The sequence below is a fragment of the Falco rusticolus genome, chromosome 1 (genome assembly GCF_015220075.1).
Source record: "Falco rusticolus isolate bFalRus1 chromosome 1, bFalRus1.pri, whole genome shotgun sequence".
NCBI classification, from domain to species: domain Eukaryota; kingdom Metazoa; phylum Chordata; class Aves; order Falconiformes; family Falconidae; genus Falco; species Falco rusticolus.
Genome location: NC_051187.1, coordinates 30,128,430 through 30,146,714, shown reverse-complemented (window position 1 = coordinate 30,146,714; position 18,285 = coordinate 30,128,430). Strand labels below are relative to the sequence as shown.

At 58.7% G+C, this 18,285-nt stretch overlaps 1 protein-coding gene across 9 annotated transcripts in view; it reads right to left on the bottom strand.

Annotated features, from left to right (window-relative positions):
- Window positions 1-18,285, bottom strand: part of NCOR2 (nuclear receptor corepressor 2) — a 253,577-nt gene that overhangs the window by 54,142 nt on the left and 181,150 nt on the right. For 8 of the 9 annotated variants that reach the window (XM_037375337.1, XM_037375342.1, XM_037375343.1 and 5 more), the window contains exons 15-17: window positions 9,916-10,040; window positions 8,843-9,015; window positions 5,762-5,824 (exon numbers count right to left, since the gene is read on the bottom strand). In XM_037375337.1, coding sequence (XP_037231234.1) covers window positions 5,762-5,824; window positions 8,843-9,015; window positions 9,916-10,040 — 361 coding nt within the window. The remainder of the gene's footprint in view (window positions 1-5,761; window positions 5,825-8,842; window positions 9,016-9,915; window positions 10,041-18,285) is intronic. The other variant, XM_037375339.1, reaches the window with a different exon arrangement.

Below are 18,285 nucleotides of genomic sequence, written 5' to 3'. Positions count from 1 at the left end.
CTCTCACTTTCTGTCTCCCTCGCTCTCGTCTGAATGTCAGCGGCAGGGGGAGGGATCCAGGAAAACAAAGCTTGGCTAATAGTTTCCTCCGCTCTCAAGTGAATCAAAGGCGCTTTTCTTTGGGGACGTGCGCGCCGGCGAGCTCGGTGCCACACCGGCGGGATGCCGTGGCACCCTGGCACACCTCGGCCCTGCAGAGGAGCTGGGGAGAGGCTTGGCAGCGGTTCCACCACGGGCGGACCAAAGCCTCGGCTCCGGTACCGGCACACGGAGGCTGGAAGGGAGAGGAGCCCGGAGAGTGTGGCAGTGTACGCCGGCAGGGCAGCGTGGTGGGCGATGCCCTCCCTGCGCCCCCGCAGCTCTCTGCGGCGGTGGGCTTTTACCAGAGCCGTTCCAAGGCTCCGCGCGGCCAACCTGCTTCACCCAGGGCTCGTCGAGCGTGGAGGGAGCCCCTAAAAGGGTCCCTTAATGGGAGCTCGTGCAGATTAGCTGATCAAGGTCACAGGGGAAAAACTAACTGACCTCATTTCCCTACGCCCAACGGTACCTGGTGTGATTCTCCAGCCCCTCTTGCACCCACGCACCCTCTCAGGAGCGGGGATGGAGGCAGTTCTGACTACAGTGCAACCAAAACGTGCCATAACTCCATCCTGGAGAAAGCCTGGCACTACGGAGTCAGCAACACCACCCAAGTCACCCCAAAAACACAGTTGGCGTCACTGAGCTGAATTAGCGCATCGCAGTGTCGCTTCCCCCCGCCGATCCGAGGGCGGTTTGCAGCGCGTGGGAGAACCAAGGCACAAGGTGAGTAACCCCTCTAGGACCAAGGAGCCGATGGGTGGCAGAGCCGGCCAAGCACTGAGCTCCTACGCTGGGCCAAGGCAGAGATGGCACACAGGGGACAAGCCCGTGTCCCCATAGGCACTGGGGGCATTGCCAGAGGGACCATCGCATGGGCAGCCAGCTCGGTGGGCTCTCGCCACCATGACGGGTGATGCTCTCCCTTCCTTAGGAAGGCAACACCAGAACCAGCCTGCCCTGCTCCTGAGGGACTTCGTCTTCGGTGGTCTGACGCAAGCTCTGATGGCTACAAGGAAGCTTGGAGCAAATCCCCAGCAGCTTTCATACCCATCATGCCACCTCTCCGGAGGGAGGCAGTGCCACCAAACAAGGTGTGGGTGTGGAGCTGGGACCCCTCAGCTCCCAGATCTCCCCTTTGGTGCAGCCGGTTGCTGGACCACTGCATCAATCTGCTGCAAAAACATCGAGCCCTGTGCCCCGACCACGGACCTGCCCAGCTCTCCCACTCCTACCACAACCCTCCTTTTGTGCTCTGTCCCCATCCTTTGACCCTGGCAGGGGATGGGAAGCCTCCCCCTGGGATGCCTGCTCCCCGAGAGGTGCCATCCCCTCCAGTCCAGCCAGCAACATCCCAATCTCCAGGCACAAGGCAGCAAGCGCACGTGGAGCAGCTGCTCCCGGTGGGCCCAGCTCTCTCCCTTCACCTGGCTTGGATATTATCCCTGCTCCCTTATTGTTGAAAAAATAACACTCAAAATTAAAATGTAGGCTGTAAATTATAGTAATTACCCAACAGTTCCTCCTGACAGGCCTTTTGTGTTTCATTCACTGACACTCACTAAGCAAATCCTCACAGTTTGCTCCTACACGCTTGAGAAACGTTCAGCCAGCAGTGGCAGAAAGCGCAGCCTGGGGGGGGCACGGCACACAGCGGCACTACGGGCACCATCCTGGGGGTACCACCTTGGGTAAGGAGCAGCAAAGCCCCAACCTGGGATGCCAGGGGTGGGATCACCACCGACCGCAGCCTCTTCCAGGGCAAGCGTGGCCAATTCATGCCTTGGACACAGTTTTGCCCTTGTGGCACCCACCCTACCCCATTCTGGTGATTTCCACCCTGTTGCTTCATACAAACTCCACAGCAAAGATGCGGGTCGCTTGGAGCGGGCGGACGGCAGGGCTCTGGCCGTGGCGGTGGGTGCTGGGGACAAGCAGCCCTGCCCTCGCCCTGGGCTCCCCTTGCACCCAGCCTGGATGGAGGGCACCTCAGTGGGAGACCCCAAGGCATGTCCTAGCCTCAGTGGGGGACCCCCAAGGCATGTCCCAGCCCAGGGCCAGCAAGAGGGGCAACACGCAGCAACCAGCACGTGCTGCAAACCAGCTTCTCCAGCCCTCATTTACTACCATCAGCACGTTATTACGGCAGTAAATATCTCCCACCAGAAAAGGCAAGGCTCCAGCAGGAGCACAGGGGAGACGAAGGGAGGAAGGTACGAAGCTGCTGGCTTCCCAGCATCATCTGTGCTGCAGCCAGCTCCTTGTAAGAGCAACAGCTGCCCTGCCAGGAAGAAGCAATGGAGGAAAAATGGGAAGACCCACCAGCCCTACCCTCTCCCTGCCCTTCAGCCAGCACTTCTTAGAAATAACAGTGCCAACCCAAAGCAGGGCCGGGGGAGCGCACGCTCGTGCGGGTGTTCACACCTGCTCGGGCTCCAGAAGGATCCCGTGCAGAGACAGCACGCTGAGAGACAGCTGCGCTCGAAAGGTGATGGGAGGTGGCTGGCTTCTGCTGTGGGCTCTCGTGTCAGTGGGTTTGGCTGGGCATTCATTTGAAGAAATCAGTCGTTTTTTAAAAAAAATTCACTTTGGTTTAGTTTTGTGAACAGAATGGGACTGGGGAAAAAATGGTGCAGCTCAGTCCAAAGCTCGTCTGGCTTGCTGAGTTGGTTGTTGGCACAACTGAAAATCAGCCCTTGAAAGAATACCTTCGGCATCCAAGGAAATATTTTACATTTTCCCAAAATGAACTATTCAGGAGTCTTCATGGGTTATTTAATTCTCTGTCATCAGCTTTCCACATTTCTGCCCGACCCTCCTCTGCCCCATCATGCCGACTCCATCCCGTGGCCTCTCCAGCTCCTTGGCCTGGGAAAAGGCGCAAAGAGCCCGAGGTTGGCTCTGCCGCGAGGACAAGGAGCAGAGAGCCCCGGCCAGGCGTGGGAGGACCTCAGGTGCGCAAGGAACTGCCATTTACACGCCGCCTCTTTTACAAAGAACAAACCCATTTGTTAGACGCCAGGGGAAAACCCAGAGCCGGGCGAGAACAGATACCAGACTGTAAAGGCTAACAAAGATCACACCGAAACCTCCTGGTTCAGTGAGTTCAGCTCCAGCACCGCCACGGCTGCTCTGCAACGCCGAGTGCGGGGAGCAAAACTCAGCGAAGGGGCTGGGGGGTCCATAAACCCACTCGGCTGCTCCAGGTTTGCTTGCAAACTCCCTTCCAGCCCACCTTTGTAACTCCTGCTGGCGGGGGCTCCTGCCGGCGCGTCCCCCAGAGGCAGGAGCTGCCTAAACGGTGCCTTTTCATGAGCCGCCCAGTCCCGTTGCCGAAAGCCTCTTTGCCCTGCCCGGTGGCACAGGCAGGCGGAGCGGTGGGCACTGCCCGCTCCCAACCTTGGGAAGCCAAGGGGAGAAGGGAAGGGATGGGGGGAAATCCTTGAGTAACTCTGGTTAATCACAACCTCCTGCTTTCGGGATCACAGCCGCAGTGCAAGGAGGCAGCATCAGACAAACACACTCCCCTGTCATTATACCAATCTCTGCACATTTTGACAGGCTACTGAATCAAAGTTTATTGCGTAATAAAAGTGTCATTAAGCAAGAACTTTCCTCTCGCTAGGTTTTCGTTCCCCTAGTTAACTTTAATAACACGGTACTCCCCTTTATTGTCTCTCCCAGCAGACACGGTCCTGCCTTCTCCTGCTCGGAAACTCTCCGTGAAGTTCTGCAACTCCAGAGCAGAGCAGACGACTCTGGCGTCTCACTGTCCCCGGGCTGTTTGCTCTTACCTCTCTCAACAGAAATGACATGGGGTCTCATGCCACCAGTGCAAAGCCAGGGGTGGGCGGCAAGGCCAGGCTGATCTCCCAGCTGGCGGGTGCTGGGAGCAAAAGTCACCACCCCCCCTGCCCAAGCACCCTGGGGTGTTAGGGCTGACTTTCTGTATGACCCACATTTTTGCTTGCTTAACTCCCTGAACCAGCTGGCTGTGGGCTTTGACTGGTACCAGTACGGGAGAAGAGCTGGGGTGGCTGCGTCCCCATGGTGAGGAGAATGGTGCCCATGTCCCCAAGCCCCCCATGAGCGGGTGCCCAGGGCTGCCTCTGCCCCCTCCAGCCTCTGAGGTCACCCCCGGAGTTTCGCAGCCACTGTGAGCTGGAAACCCCCATCGCGCCAGTCCCTGGAAATGCCAAACAGAGCCAGTTCGAAGCATTACAGCGGCTGCTTCCTGGCGAAGGGGAATTTGGCTTCTCTGTAGAAGTCTGGTGTTGCAATTTCAGTTTCCCAGGTTGTAATGGAGGGAAAAACATCAGCAATCGGGCTTTACACCAGCAAATCTCCCTGCCTCATCCTGGCCCCTGGGCTGGAACAACACTACGTGCTCCCACACTTCATCCTCCTTCCACGCAGGCTCTGGCAGCTGGTTTCAAGACTCCTTAAGCACACCTCCAGCATACAGCATAAAACAGCAAGAGGCACTTTTTAACAACCAGATGCAATCTCCAAAACAAAGTGGCGCTCAGAAAAGATCCCTCCAACAACCTTCCCCTGCTCAGCACCTGCTTGCCCTGTTACCTGGCCCCAGGCCAGTTCGCTTGATTAAAGTCTATCAATTAAGTTTTGGGTCTATAGAGAGCCCCTCTCAGCAACGCACAGGATTGGCACTGGGCTGTAAAAAGGGTTGGAACGGCTTAAAGGCGAGTGAGCCAAACGTTTTGGGATATCCACAGGCAAAGTAATCCAAGCCCACAGCCCCCATCGGCACCTGGGCAGCCAGCGCTCCAGAACACGTAATCACCGTCCCGGCAGCAGGTGCATTTTCCAAGCAGAGTCAAACCTGCTAACATGCCTGTTTGCGTTTGCCATCCCCGAACGGCACTCATTTCCATTTTAATTTCCCATTTACAATCCTCACCAGGCCAGGAGAGTCGGCAGCGATGCAAGTGGGATGCACGGGCTGGGGATGTGAGCTCGACAGCCCATCAACAGGACATGACTTTGGCAAAAAATTAAAGCAACGCAAGAGCTGGCACAGGAGCGGCACGAGGAGGGGAAGTGGCAAGAAGGGCTGTGCTACACTCAGCACTTTTTAAAAACGGTCTCGGCAAAGGTTCTGAATCAGCTCCAGGATGTAAAGTCACCCCACGCCACCCACAGTCCCGGCTCTTGCGAGCTCCCCGACACGTGGCTGCGGAGCGCCGGGGTTCACCGTCCTCTCCCTAAATCCCAGAGCTGCTAATGCAGCAGACACTCTCAGCGTGTTTACAACAGATTGTGCCGGTATCGCGAACCTCCAGGGAGTGGGGCAAAGCTGTGCCTCGTGCTACAGACACCAGAAGCTGCAAAAAGCAACAGGCAAAGCACCTTCCGTATTTCCTACAGCTGGCTCCTGCCTCGCGGGACACACATGGGCTCTGGCCGCAGCCCAGAGGTCCCTGCTGTTGGCACAGCTCCCGGGGCCTGAGAGACCCAGCATGTCCCCTGTGCTACCACCTGCCTTCCCAACCCCGCCCTCAAGGCTCACTGGGAACAAACTAGCAGCAGGACGGGCAGAATCGGGCCCCGCAGCACCGGGCACATCACCCTGTGCTAACTCCAGCAGTCAAGACACGGTCCACCCCGGATTGCTGCGTTAGCTCCAGCAGAGCCGACAGGAGAAAGAAAACGAGCGGCTTACCTTTTTTAGCTGTCTCCATCTCCTCTTCGGTCCAGCGAGAGCTTTCATTCATCTCCAGAGAAGCTGGGAAGAAGGAACGGAGACAGTCAACCGTGAATGGGACACAGCAAGCCCTGCGAGCCCGGAGGAGATACCCAAACCCCCAAACCCCATCTCGTGCCCCGTTCCCCGGAGGCACGACAAAATGCAGTGCAGTCGTGGTGCGGGCTCTCAAGGGTTTTCCATGCCACAGTTAACCCAAGCACAGCATCTCCCCCAGCCCTGGGGTGCGTCTCGGTGATGCAAAACCTCTCACTCTGGGACTGGAGGTAAAGGCAGATGGCTTGAGGGTGGCAGCAGATTTCCTGCCGATCCGGTGCCATGCGCTCCGGCCCGCCAACAGGTACCTAAGATGGAGCCGACCGCGGCTGTGTGCTTTGGAGATGGCAGACAAGGGTGGGACCGTCACCCTTGGCGGAGACGGAGAAACAACGTCACCTCAGCAGTGACTTTGGCCGACGGCATCTGTCGAGGGAGTTGGCCCTGTCTGACTGTGGGCTCCCCCAGTGCCGTCACTGGGCTCTTGGACATCTCAGAGCCATTTCTAGCAGTACCAGGGGCTCGCCCGGAGCAGCACCCATCACAGGGGGATGCACTGCTCCGGCTGGGAGAGGCAGAGAGGGGTGTCAGCACCTGGTGCTCCCCCTTTCCCCCACCCCAGGCATGGTGCTGGGGACACGGAGGTCCTGCATAAAGCCTTCACTATGTGCCAGCCCTGCTGGCAGCCTGGCACTAGAGCAAACCCTACAATAACAAACCAGGGTGTGAGTCAGAGGCAAAAAACAACTCGGTAAGGAAACAGATTTCCGGCTCAGGCTGCCAAGGGGTTATTACTCTAAACAACAGGCAAAGCATTATTTCAACAGTGATGAGAGATGTTTTGACAGTGTCCTTTCAAAATGGAAAACAGGCTGATAGGTTCAAGATAAAGGATACTGGTGAGGAGAGAAGGAAGCATCTTCCAAGAAGCTCTACAAGAAGCTGAGACCCCATGGGGGGACAATGTGGGCTCCGATGCCCACAGCATGAGGCAGAGGGATCTCCTTCACAGCTGGCTGAGCACAACTGCAGGTGTCACCTCCTGGAAGCCAGCGCAGGTCACGGCCTCCCCCAGCCACGCAGTCCCCCCCGCCAGCCGTCGGCCAAGAGGGAGGGAAACCGATACCTCGCTGCTTCCCCTGGCTGCGGGCAGTGCTGGGGCCACCGCGCTCATTTACGTAAAAGCGAGTGTCCCCGATACACTGTGCAAGGCCCTTCGCTCAGCTGGAGGATGGCTGTTATTGTATGGCAAAGAAATGTCAAAGAAACGGCCCGTTTGGTTTGATTAATAGTATTTACTGAGGTTGCACAGTTATGAAACAGATGCCTACAGGGAGCTCCGGCACGCTGCAGTTAAACCACAATACGGTTTTGTGTTGTTTTTTAATGTTCAATTGGTATTTAAAATGCAATAACTTTCTTAGCCAACCTAAATTAAAGCACTGTTGTAGAGACATAAAGCGAAACCAATTGCTCAGATATTTCACTGGAATCGATCCATTCCCTTTTCCCAATTTAACATGGTCTAAAGTCTTTACTCTGTGTTCACAGTGAAGTTTATCAAGGACTCTGAGATGCTGGGATGAAAAAAAAAAAAATCCCATCGAAGTTACTGGCATTATCTGCTGCTTCTTTGCAGCATTGCTTCACAAGTTTGAGAGGGAGAGCAGGGCTCCGTTGTGCTGGGAACTATTTATATCGCCTATACGAAAACAGAGTGCTCGCAATCAAGGCTTCAGCCAGTTGTCAGCAGAGGAACAGGGAGGCAAAACACCTCCGGGTGATTTATAGCACATGGAACAGAACAGGCAAGAAATTGCAGAGCAAGAAAACCAAGAGGAGTCACCCTGCTTTTATTTTTACCTGCCTTAGGTACCACGGTAATAATTTTGTATTTGGCAGAGTAGAAAATATAGGAAAATCAGCCAAATTCCTTGATGCATTGGCTTCTTCAAGTCAATACCCGAGCAGTTTTCGAGCGTGGCCACTACCCACACTGCAGATGTGAGAGGCAGATGCACCCGACACGGGGCTGCCACTGCGGCCAGGGATGCCCATTTTGCCCCAGCCAGGTGCAGCAGCCTCGCATGGTGCCGGCCGGCTGCCACCCAAGGGCTGGCGCAGTCCCTGGGTGCCATGTCACGGGCAGCACGCTTCGCCTCACCCCCCTCACTCTGAAGCTGCTCCCAGCCTCTTGCCGCTGCGCTCTGCAACCCTGCAGCCCTGCGCAGGCAGGACAGAGAACGGGCTGCAAAATCCCGACCCCTGTCCCTGGCCAGCTGCCTGTGGGGGAGCTGAGCTGGGGCACCAGGGATCAGTGCGAAAAATGCTGCTTGCTGGGCAAATCAAGTGCAACCTGGGGTGCACAGCGCAACTGCAGCCAGGGTGGAGGGTCCTGAGCAGCTGTAACCTGCTGCCTCCTCACCACGTCCTTCAGCTGCAGAGATGGAGAGGGACCAGCCCAAGTCCCACGGCTGGGGGTCACAGACCCCCCCCCCCAGGCTGCAGCTGCTCGGGCTGCAGGCAAATTTGAAAAGAGAGAGGGCAGGAGAACCAGCAGGGACCCAGGCGAGCCCAGGAGGGCAGAGCAGGCTCCCGTGCAGAGGTCGAGGGTACTCAAAGCCTGAGCTGCTGCAGAGGGAAACATGCCTGTGGGTGCAGGAGGGACACGAGCCTTGCACGAACCCAGCCAACGTGCTGCTAAAACCGACGGCTTCCCTTTTCGTCTTTTGCAATACTTTCCCTATGAGGCTGTAAAACCCGTTAACACTTGGCCAGGATAGCCCAGGCTTGCAAATACCTCTGCTTTATCTGGGTGAACAGCTCTGGGTAATTTTTGGGATGGAGAAACCTCATTGCTGCCCCCCAAAACAGGAGGATTTCAGGAAGGAAAACACTCCTCTGTGAGCAGGGAGCAGAGCAGGGTGATGTCCCATCCCAGCAGAGCAGACACCCCAAAAGCCCTGCCAAGGCCCCCCCATCCCCATGCCCGCTGCTACCCACCCAGCTCTGCGCTCTGCTGCGGGGTGGCCGCCTCCTCGTTGTTCGCTTCATTTGCCATGGAGCGGGTGATGCGGCCCTTGCGCCTGCCCTGGCTGTTGGCGGTTTTCCGACCTTTGGAGGTGACAGTTTCTTTCTCATCGTTGTCTTCCCCAGATGTGTCATCGTTCTTGTCCCTGCAAAATCAGGGAGGGAAGAAAAAATTTTGTTGGGTTGGTCTGATTTTTAGGTTAAGCAATTATTTCTCTGCACGTGTTTGGGGATGGTTGGTTGGGGTTTTTTTGTGTGTTAGTCTTTTGGGGGGGCAGGTCTGCTTTTATTTATTTATTTTTTTTTTTGCACACGCAGGCTCTTTTGCTGGCTGGATTGGCAGTGGGGGTGATTTGCAGTGGGGTTTTCTTTCTGCAGCTGGCTGCAGCTCCACCACCAAGTGCACGCAGAGACCTGACGGAGACAGGTTTAATACCAGACCATTCAAATTCATCCCTGCCTCCTCCTCATTTATCTTGCTGAAAGGGACCTGCTGGTAAATGTCTTCGCAGCCTAGATATAATGATGCCAGATGTTCTTTTAAACCAAGTATTAAGCCCATTACAGATAGCTAGCGGTCTGCGTGCCAACCTTTCCCCACCACGGCTCTGATGCTCCCCGTTCGGTACAAGGGAGGCAGGGCTAGCCGCAGCCCTTCATCTGGGAGTGCTCACGTTGACATCAATAATGCTAAAGGTGAAGCGCCGTGCTTGGCTGCGCCTGGATTGCTCCTCTGACTCGCAGAGGCTCTCGCAACAAAACAAACCAGAGGATTAGAAGGGCTTCGCTGGTTAATTTGGTTTATATATATTAAAAAAAAAAAGCTTATCAGAGTTGTTTTCCCAGTTTGGGAGCAGCAGGGGAGAGGGATGAAGAGGAGAACAGGCTCTGCCCTTCTGTCCCTGCAGAGGTGAGGTGGGCACACATGGTCCTGCACGGGGTCAGGCAGCCCTGGATCACACCATGTCCCAGCACTGCATCCCACCGCCACAGCCCCAACCCTCACCGGAGAGGGAGGCAAGCCAGACAGGGAGGGCTGTCCTTACTTTGTCAGTTCTTCTTTGTCATTTTCAGTTTCCTGCTTGTCTTCCTCCTTTTCTCCCTCCTTCTCCTTTTCTTTCTCTTTTTCATCTTTCTCTTCTTGGCTGCTCCGGGGCATTTGCTGCTGCTGCTGCAAAACAAGGGACGTAAAATAAAACAACCCCTCCGTGCTGAGGCGGATACATGGCAGGCAGCACCTGGGCCAACCTAAACAAACGTGTGGACACAATGCCGGGGGGGCGAGCAGCCAGGAGGAGAAGGCGCTGCAGGCAGAGGACACGGGTAGGGCGTTTACAGAGACCACGGCGGCCGAGAGCTCTCCGGGGAGATCAGAGGTAGCTTGGGATCATGCATGGCAGCCACACTCTGGCTCCTGTCCCAGGCAGTGGGACAGCCCCAACAGCTCCCCAGGGGTCGGGCAGCAAGCAGGGACCTGACACCGGGAAAGGCAGGGAGGTGAGAACAACCCCCTCCCCGTTCCCTGCAGCTGACCGCTTAGCAACATCGGTTGCGATTTACAGCTGGTGGGAAGCATTTTGCTGGAGCATGAAGGGACACCAGAGATGCCCGGAGGCTCAGTGATACCAAAGCTGTGATCTTTTTCCTAAGCACCTGACATGGCCCTCGGGGACATTTTATGGCCCTGTATCAGGGAGAAGGGAAGATGCCCGGCTCCCTGCTCACTTGGTGGAGGCCATGCACCCAACCGCCCCAATGTCGCTGCTGCTGTCGCTCGGACTGAAGGCGCTGCGGTACCCGAGGGAGGGACACAGTGATAATAATAGTTCTGGATCTTGTTTCAACAGCTGCAGGAAGGAGGATGCTGGGGAGGCCTGGTTCCCCTGACCTCCCTTCCCTCTGGCAACCGGCATACGAGAGGCATTTCATAGAGAAGTAAAAATTAGAGACGGAAATGATTTATTAAACCATCTTGCTCCCAGCTAATACAAGGCTGCTTGCTCCAGGAAACCCATCCAGGCTCCCCCGGCCCTTGCCCAAGCTACAGGGCTTCCACCACCCCTCAGGAAAGGGTTCAGTGATGGGAAATTGCCTTAAAGTGGATTTATCAGCAGAAAGCAGGATCCCAGGTGGTCTGATCTCCTGGCACGCAGCCATTCGACAAGTGCAGATGAGGTGTCCCCGCATCCCTTGAGCCAGCAGGGCTGGCCTGTCCCCCACCTGCAGGAACTGGGAGGCCACCTCGGACATAAGCATCCCTGCAGCAGTGGCACTGGTTGCCAGATAAACCCTCTGCCCCCACGGGCTGGTGCTAAATGACTATGGAGCTGTCAAAAGAAGCTTTGGAGCAGTTTAATGAGAAAGCTGCTGATTCTTTTGGGCCCCAGTTCAACACAAGTCCTTGAAACACAGGCACTGCCATCACCGAAACCCCACCGACTTTTGGTTCTTCCTTGTACAGGGGGGAGGCAGCTGTGCCACCAGGACCCCCTTGGCAGCACATGCATGGCAGGCTTGGCCAGCCCCTGCGGCACCTCCGTGCCGGCACACGTGCAGAACACACCTGGAGCTCACACCCCCGTCCCACCCCCAGGAACGGCTCCGTGGGATGCAAGGCTGGGAGGATCCAGGGAAGGGAAGCCGGGAAACAGTTGGGATGAGCACTCGGTCGCTTAAGATTTTCCAAAGTCCATAAATCTCTAAGCTTAGGGAACAGGCTGTCTCCTGCAGCACCTGGCCCAGCGTGCCAGGCACTGCCCTCGCCAGCCCCCAAATCCCAGGAGAAGGAGGGGGCAGCCAGCAGCTCTGCGGGACCGGGAGGCTGCCTGCGCTGGCCACAGAGGAGCAAGGAGCATCCATCACGTACGCTTCCCCAACACTGCCCTGAACTCTGTGACTCCCTGAGTCACACCGTGGTGAGCCCCGAGGGTGGGTTCATCCCAGACAAACACCCACAAGATCAGGGCTGTGACCTCTGAGGGCCAGGCCGTGAGCAGGGCAGGCTCTGCCCAACCCCGCACCCACCCACATTCCCTTCACCCAGCGCTTTGGCAAGGGAGGGGAGCCCAGATGAGTTTTACAGTATTTCTACCACCCTCGTGAATGTTTTCTTTTGAGGCATGGGGGAAACCCTGCATCCTAGAGATCCCAGCTCCCCGGAGCATAAGCTCAGCTCTCCTCCAGCCCTAAATCTAGCCACAACCACCAAGTCCCTGCCCCAGCATCAGGCTGCTATGGGCTCCCAAGGGAAATTTCAGCATCATCTCATCTTCCCGCTCATTTGAACGAAGGGGCTATCACTCTGAGCAGCCATGGCAGCTCTTCCTCAGAGGAACAGGCTGGGACGCAGCAATGCTACCAAGCTCTCCGTGCCAGCCTGCAGAAGCTGGGCTGGAAGGTCAGGGAGCAGTGCGAGCAGCCGTGGTGGCTCATGCTGCAACACAGGTTCTTCCCCAGACCGGTGTCTGCCGAGCTCCGGCATGCAAAGGATGGGCAAACCCTGCTGGCCTAGCTTCAGCGGGCCACTGTGCACCACTCTGCTCCCAGGGGTTTCAAGCCCAGCCTAGCAGGATGTCACCGTAGGGCTTCTCCCACCGCAGAGGAGCATCTCGATCCAAGGATGCCCTCTAGTGATTGCCCTGCTCGGGCCACGGAGGGTGCCCGACGCCAGCAGCCAGAGCCAGGTGGGTGCAGCACCCTGCGCACAGCTGCACAGGACATGGGTGTCAGGATTGCTGTCACCTGCCAGCCCATCCTCACCCAAATGACATGCCTCAATTGGGCAGCATTGTCACCATGAGGGCACAGTGGGGAGCGCTGTCCCCAGCTCCACCCATGGCTGTGCTCACATCTTCATCCACAGAAGACTCCCAGCCAAATGCCGCTTGGAACCCTGGCAAGCACACAGTGACAGCGTATGTTCCGTGCTACGGCGCGGGTGCACGGTGGGCCACCCCCTGGCCACCCCAGGAGCCACCTCCAGGGACGGCCAAGCTCCCAAATGCCACCTTACACCCCAGGGAGGGGGTACGTGCTGGGCTGGAGGCTGCAGAGCTGGCTGAAGCCCCAGAGCTGTGGGGGTTGAGGGGGGGCACAGGCACCCAAGGGTCCCAAATGCAGCCATGCCAGAGCTCAGCTACAAACGGCACGCAGAAAAGGGAGGTGGGACACCCATCAGGGACTGACCGCAGCAGCTGCCTCAGCCCATCCATGCTATGTGCTCTGCCCCAAGGCTCAGCTCGTGGGGGCACAGCCAGGACCCCCGCGCTGGCCAGTGCCCCGCGCCCAGCAGCCAGCTGCCCCCGCAGGCTATTCTTAGCGTTGGATCGGGCCCAGCTCTGGATGATTCAAGGGACGGGACGCCATCCCAATTCCTGACAGGCCAGGAAATGCTTCCCCAGTGACCAGCCCATGCTCCCGGTGATTCAGGCTGCCCTGGTTAGAGGTGGGCCGGCAGGTGGGTCAGCCCGCGCCCACACCAGGGATGCTGCCAGGCTCCCAGCGAACTCCAGCCTGCATACCTACACCCGCCCCCCGGCCCCCCCCCCCCCACCCCCCCCACCCGGGATGAGGTTGCCCAGCTCCCAGGGGGAAAGCAGGTCCGAGCTCCCCCACCTCGCCCAAGGCGGCCGGGGGCCGTGCCCGTGCCCGGGGGCCACGGCTGTGGCAGAGAGCAGGGCTGTCCCCTGTCCCGTCCCGTCCCCCCCCCCGCCCAGGCCAGGGGCTGTGCCTGCCGGCCCGCCCTTCCTCCCCAGCATCGCCCGGCCCCGCTGCCGACACATCCTGTTTATTTCAAAAAAAGGGCCCGGGACACAAAGCACCCGCGGGATGCGCCCTGCTCCGAGCCCCCGGCGAGGGGCGGCCTACCCCCGCCTCAGCCCCCCTGTGCCCCGGGAGGGGAGGGGGAGGAGGAGGGAGCCCCCCCCGTCCCCGCCCCCCGGCGCCCCAAAGCCCGGCTCCGGGGGCGCTGGGGCAAAGCCCACTCGGGGGGCGCTGAGGTCCCCCCCCGCTGCCGGGCAGGTGGCGGCCGCGCTGAGCACGGCCCGGCTCAGCACACGTCCCGCCGCAGCCGGGCCCGGCGCGGGCAGGTGCGGCTCCTCCCACTCCGTTCACTTCCTCCGCCGCACACTGCCTGCCCCGGGGGGCAGCTCCCACCCCCCCACCCCCACCCCCCGCCAGCCGCCCCCCGCCCCGCAGCCCCCCGCACTCACCTCCCCGCGCCCCGCAGCCCGCGGGCGGCCCCTGCTCCGCGCCCCGCCGGCCCGGCGCGCTGCGCCTCCCGCTCTCGGGCTCTGAAGGTTTCCTGACGATTTGCATAGTTAAGCCGTAAACTAACCACAACATTCCTCTTATGATTTTGCAATCTGCTGGAATAACGTGGTCGCTCGAAGTCGAGTCGATGAATCATCATCTATAAACCACAGCTCTCGTCACCGGGGCTCTCAGTGCTGGCTGCAGCCAGCGTGATTAATCCGCCAGGATGCCAAATTAACCTACAGCGCAGGGTTATTTATTTTCCAAACTTGCAAACTGCCAGAAAACGACCACTCCTGCCATCCCCTCCGCGGCAAGATGTGCCGGAGGCTGTGCCACCGGTCCCTCGCTGTCCGCAGGGCATCCCCCCGATAGCCACAGGACCGTGCACGTTGCCACTGAGGCACCCACGTCCTCCCCCTGTGCCCCCTCCTCACTCCCTGCACCCTCCAAACACACACCACACCACCACCGTATCGGGCACGGCTCCGTTCCCCAGCCCTGCTCCTGCCAGGGACAGGCACAGCCACCATTTCCCAGCAATTCTCCCCGTGACGTTTAGCTGAGCTCAGCCCCAGCAGTCCTGTTCCTGCCACAGGGCCACCAGCTCCCGCCACCCCTGGCCACGCTGCTTGCTGGTGGGCACGGCAGTGGGGACCCACAGCAATGGCACTGTGCCAGCCCATCGCCAGGAGACATCCCTCTCTCTCACACCAGGTTTCCAGGCCAGATTGGCTGCACGGGGGATGCCATTTGGCTGCCAGCAGGTGCGTCACCTCTACTGCCATCATCACGGGTGCCCTGGGCCCTTACGGAAGACAAACACACCACAGAGACCACCAGCTCCTGTTTGCTCCTTACATCAGGAAGGAGCAAACCACGAGCCCCTGCCCCTTCGTGCAGAGGGAGCCACTCGTGCCCGGCCAAGCTGCGAGGCAACCGCTTTGCTGCCGCTCAAGCCCATCCTGAGGTACCGCAGGCAGCCAGCTCCGGGGTTTTTGCTCGAAGGCGGCTTTGCAAACTCACTGCGGCAGCGCAGTGACTCCTGCCAACCCTCTCCCCACCACGTCACACCAAAGGCTGCCTCGACGGAGCTGCGCCCTGCCGGCATGAGCCCTGTCCCCTCCGGCAGCCGGGAGCGCCCCCTCGGCTGTGCCGCCTCTCCTGCGTGCAGGGCGCCAGCTCTTCGCTTCCCCCGTGGGTGACTTCAGATCAATGGCATTTATGATGTTCTCCAGGGGCACTCAGCTGCAGAGCAGGCTCAGGCCGAGGTCACTGCACGCAATCAGGGAGTTGCAAATTAAAACCAGCTCGAGATAAGCTAAAGACAAAAGACCTAAGCTATGCTGGCCAGGAACGCCTGGGCTTCGCTTTGCTGCTTCTCCAGGAGCCCCAGCACGCCTGCCATGGCCCTGTGTGCACAGCTGCCTGCTGGCATTGCCCAAGCATGCTGCGGGGGCCGGGACCGGCACCACGGGGCAGTTGGCACTGCGCTTTTTGCAGCACCACCAGCCGGGCTCAGCACCTGGCTCCCACGCTGCTCCCCAGCCTTGTGGGATGCTGCACAGAGCATCTGCCAGGAGCAGGGTGGCACCATGCAGCTGTGGCTTGGGAACATCCTGGCCCCTCTCCACCACCCACATCCATCCTTCCACCTGCTTTCAAACTCTCCCTCTGGCCGGTCACACCAGCGACAGCCAGGGCAGGGACTCAGCTTCCAAGTGCCCGCAGCACCAGCCTCCTCTTTAGCTACCCCACTGCCCACGGTCTCCCACAGAGCATCCTTCCCCGCTCGCCAAGGCTGCAGCAGCGGTAGAGGCACCCACTGCTGAGCCCTGATGCAAAGCAGCCACCACAGATGCTGCTCCACGCATCTCCCTCCCCATACCTCGGAGGCAGGCTGGATACAGAGCGTGGGGAGGATGGCTTAAAATTACACATCTGTATCACAGAACTGACTTCCCAGGGCCTGGAGCCTCCGATCCAGTGGTCTGGAACGCCTCAGCCCTTGCTGCCACCCACCGCCACGCAGCCTGGCTTCTCACGACCGCGCATGGCACCCTCTGCTCATGGGAGAAACCACAAAGCAAAACAAGCCGCTGCCAAAACAACAAGGAGAGGAAGAGGAATGTCTGCCGGCGACTTAGCTTTGATTGCTCGCATCCCGGGGCTGGGCTTGATGCTGTTGGCTGCAGAAGCAAGTCGAAAAATCAAAGGGCTGGGCTCAGATTTGATAACAATGATAGGGAGCATGGGGCTTGCTTGGTTCAGCTCCGACCACGATGGCCCGGAGCTGTGCTGCTCCTCCACCGGGAAACAACAAACTCTGCAAGACAGCAATCATGACATGGCAGAGACTGACAGCACCAGGGCCATGCCCAGCATCCCAGGAGGCACAGAACAGGCCCCATGCACACTCGCCAGCTCTCCGGCACCACAGGCCACAAAACACAGCCAGTGCCGGCAGCAAAGTGCTGGCAGCCAACAGCTGGGCTGCTCTGCCGTGCCACAGGAAAGCCCCGTGCCACCTCCCAGGCTGCTGGTCCAGGGGACAAGCAGCATGTGGGGGACAAGGAGAGGGGCTGGCTGCGGGACCGCAGGTGCCAGATGCTGCAGCACCACTCGCCAGGCCACAGCACAGCCATGGCCAGTGCACCCACCGCAGCGTGGGCACATCTCGGGAGCCTGCTGGGCACAGGGCTCTTCCTGGCAGTGGCCCCTGTGCAGCTCAGCCCAGCCCAGCTGGCGCTGGTGCCTTCCCACCACTCACTCCATCTCAGCAAAGCACAGAAGTGGTTTTTACAGGACCCTGCTTGCTCGGATCCCTGCTTAAATCACTGAGGGCTTTTCCATAAGAGGAAATGTTTCTTTTCTGGGTTGCTGCTGAGTTTTTAAAAAAGTGATTTGATTGCTCGTGAAGGGAAAATGACCCGAGGGGAAGAGAGCGTAACATTTGGAAGTGGTGGAGATGAGTCCCCACTCTGTCCCAGGCAGGGAACATGTGTTTTCTCTTCCTTGTGGTTTGCTTTACCCCACTCCCCCCTGCTCACAGCCCCCTGGCCACATGCCGACGCCCTCAAGCCCTGCCAACAAAGGAAGGTGTCGGGTCGGCAGCTCATGGGATGCAGAGCAGCATCCGTGCACACCACAGATGCGCTGAGGGCAAAGCAAGCCCTGTATCTTCGCAGAAACAGCTTTCTCCAGGATTTGCAGCTGTACTTGCGTTAGTTGCTTTTTAAAAGCAACTTAGCAACGATGTGACCTATTTCCTGTCTATTCCCAGTCAAACCTGGATCACAACAGATAACTCATCCTAAAATCCAACTGCTTCTACCACTTCCCGTCCTGCTGCAAAGCTGCTGCAGGTCCCCCAGTTGGGACCTGGATCCCAAACCCCCATCCTGAGCAGTACTCACGTGGGTACAGGTGCGGTGGAGCACTCGCCAGGAGGACACATCAACCTGCTGCTGGAGAAACACGAGCCTGAACTCTGGGACCAAGCGGATGGGGGGGTTCCACGTCACTTTTAAGTGACTGTTTTATTATGGCTAACCACAGACGCGGTCAAGCTGCACGGAAGAGCCTGGCTGTGGTGGCCCAAGGGTCCGTCACCAAGTGGTCCATCAGCAGCCCATGCCAGCACTACCCTGGAGGGAAGGAGCTGCACATCCCTGCCTGTCGGTGGCCGTCCCGCTCCAAGCCCGCAGCTCTCCCTGCTGTCCCTTGTGCTGCCAGCAGCCTGTGAGGCCGTGCTGGGACCCAGGGACCGAGCAGCCATCCTCCTGCAGCACTGCATCCTTCGATTCTTTTCCCAAATATGGCCACATCGTTCCCGTTTAATCACCCCCAAAACTGCAACTGGGATTTCAGGAATGCAAGTTTCCATTGTGTTTGCCCAACTGCCCTGCCTGGAAGGGTGGCAGGGCTGCGGGAAAGCCGCAACACCCTCGATATGGGGGAACGGGCATGATGCACCTTACCGGGACAGCCTGGGGGAGCCTCCTAGCCTGAAAGAGCAGGCACTAATGGAGGGTTGCAGGACTGATAGCTGGAACGCCACAGGCTCTCACACCTAACCCACCTCCTCTGCGCCGGCACCCCAATGCTCAACCTCACCTGTGACAGCACAGCACCGGCCACTGGGTGACAGCCCCTTACCAGCC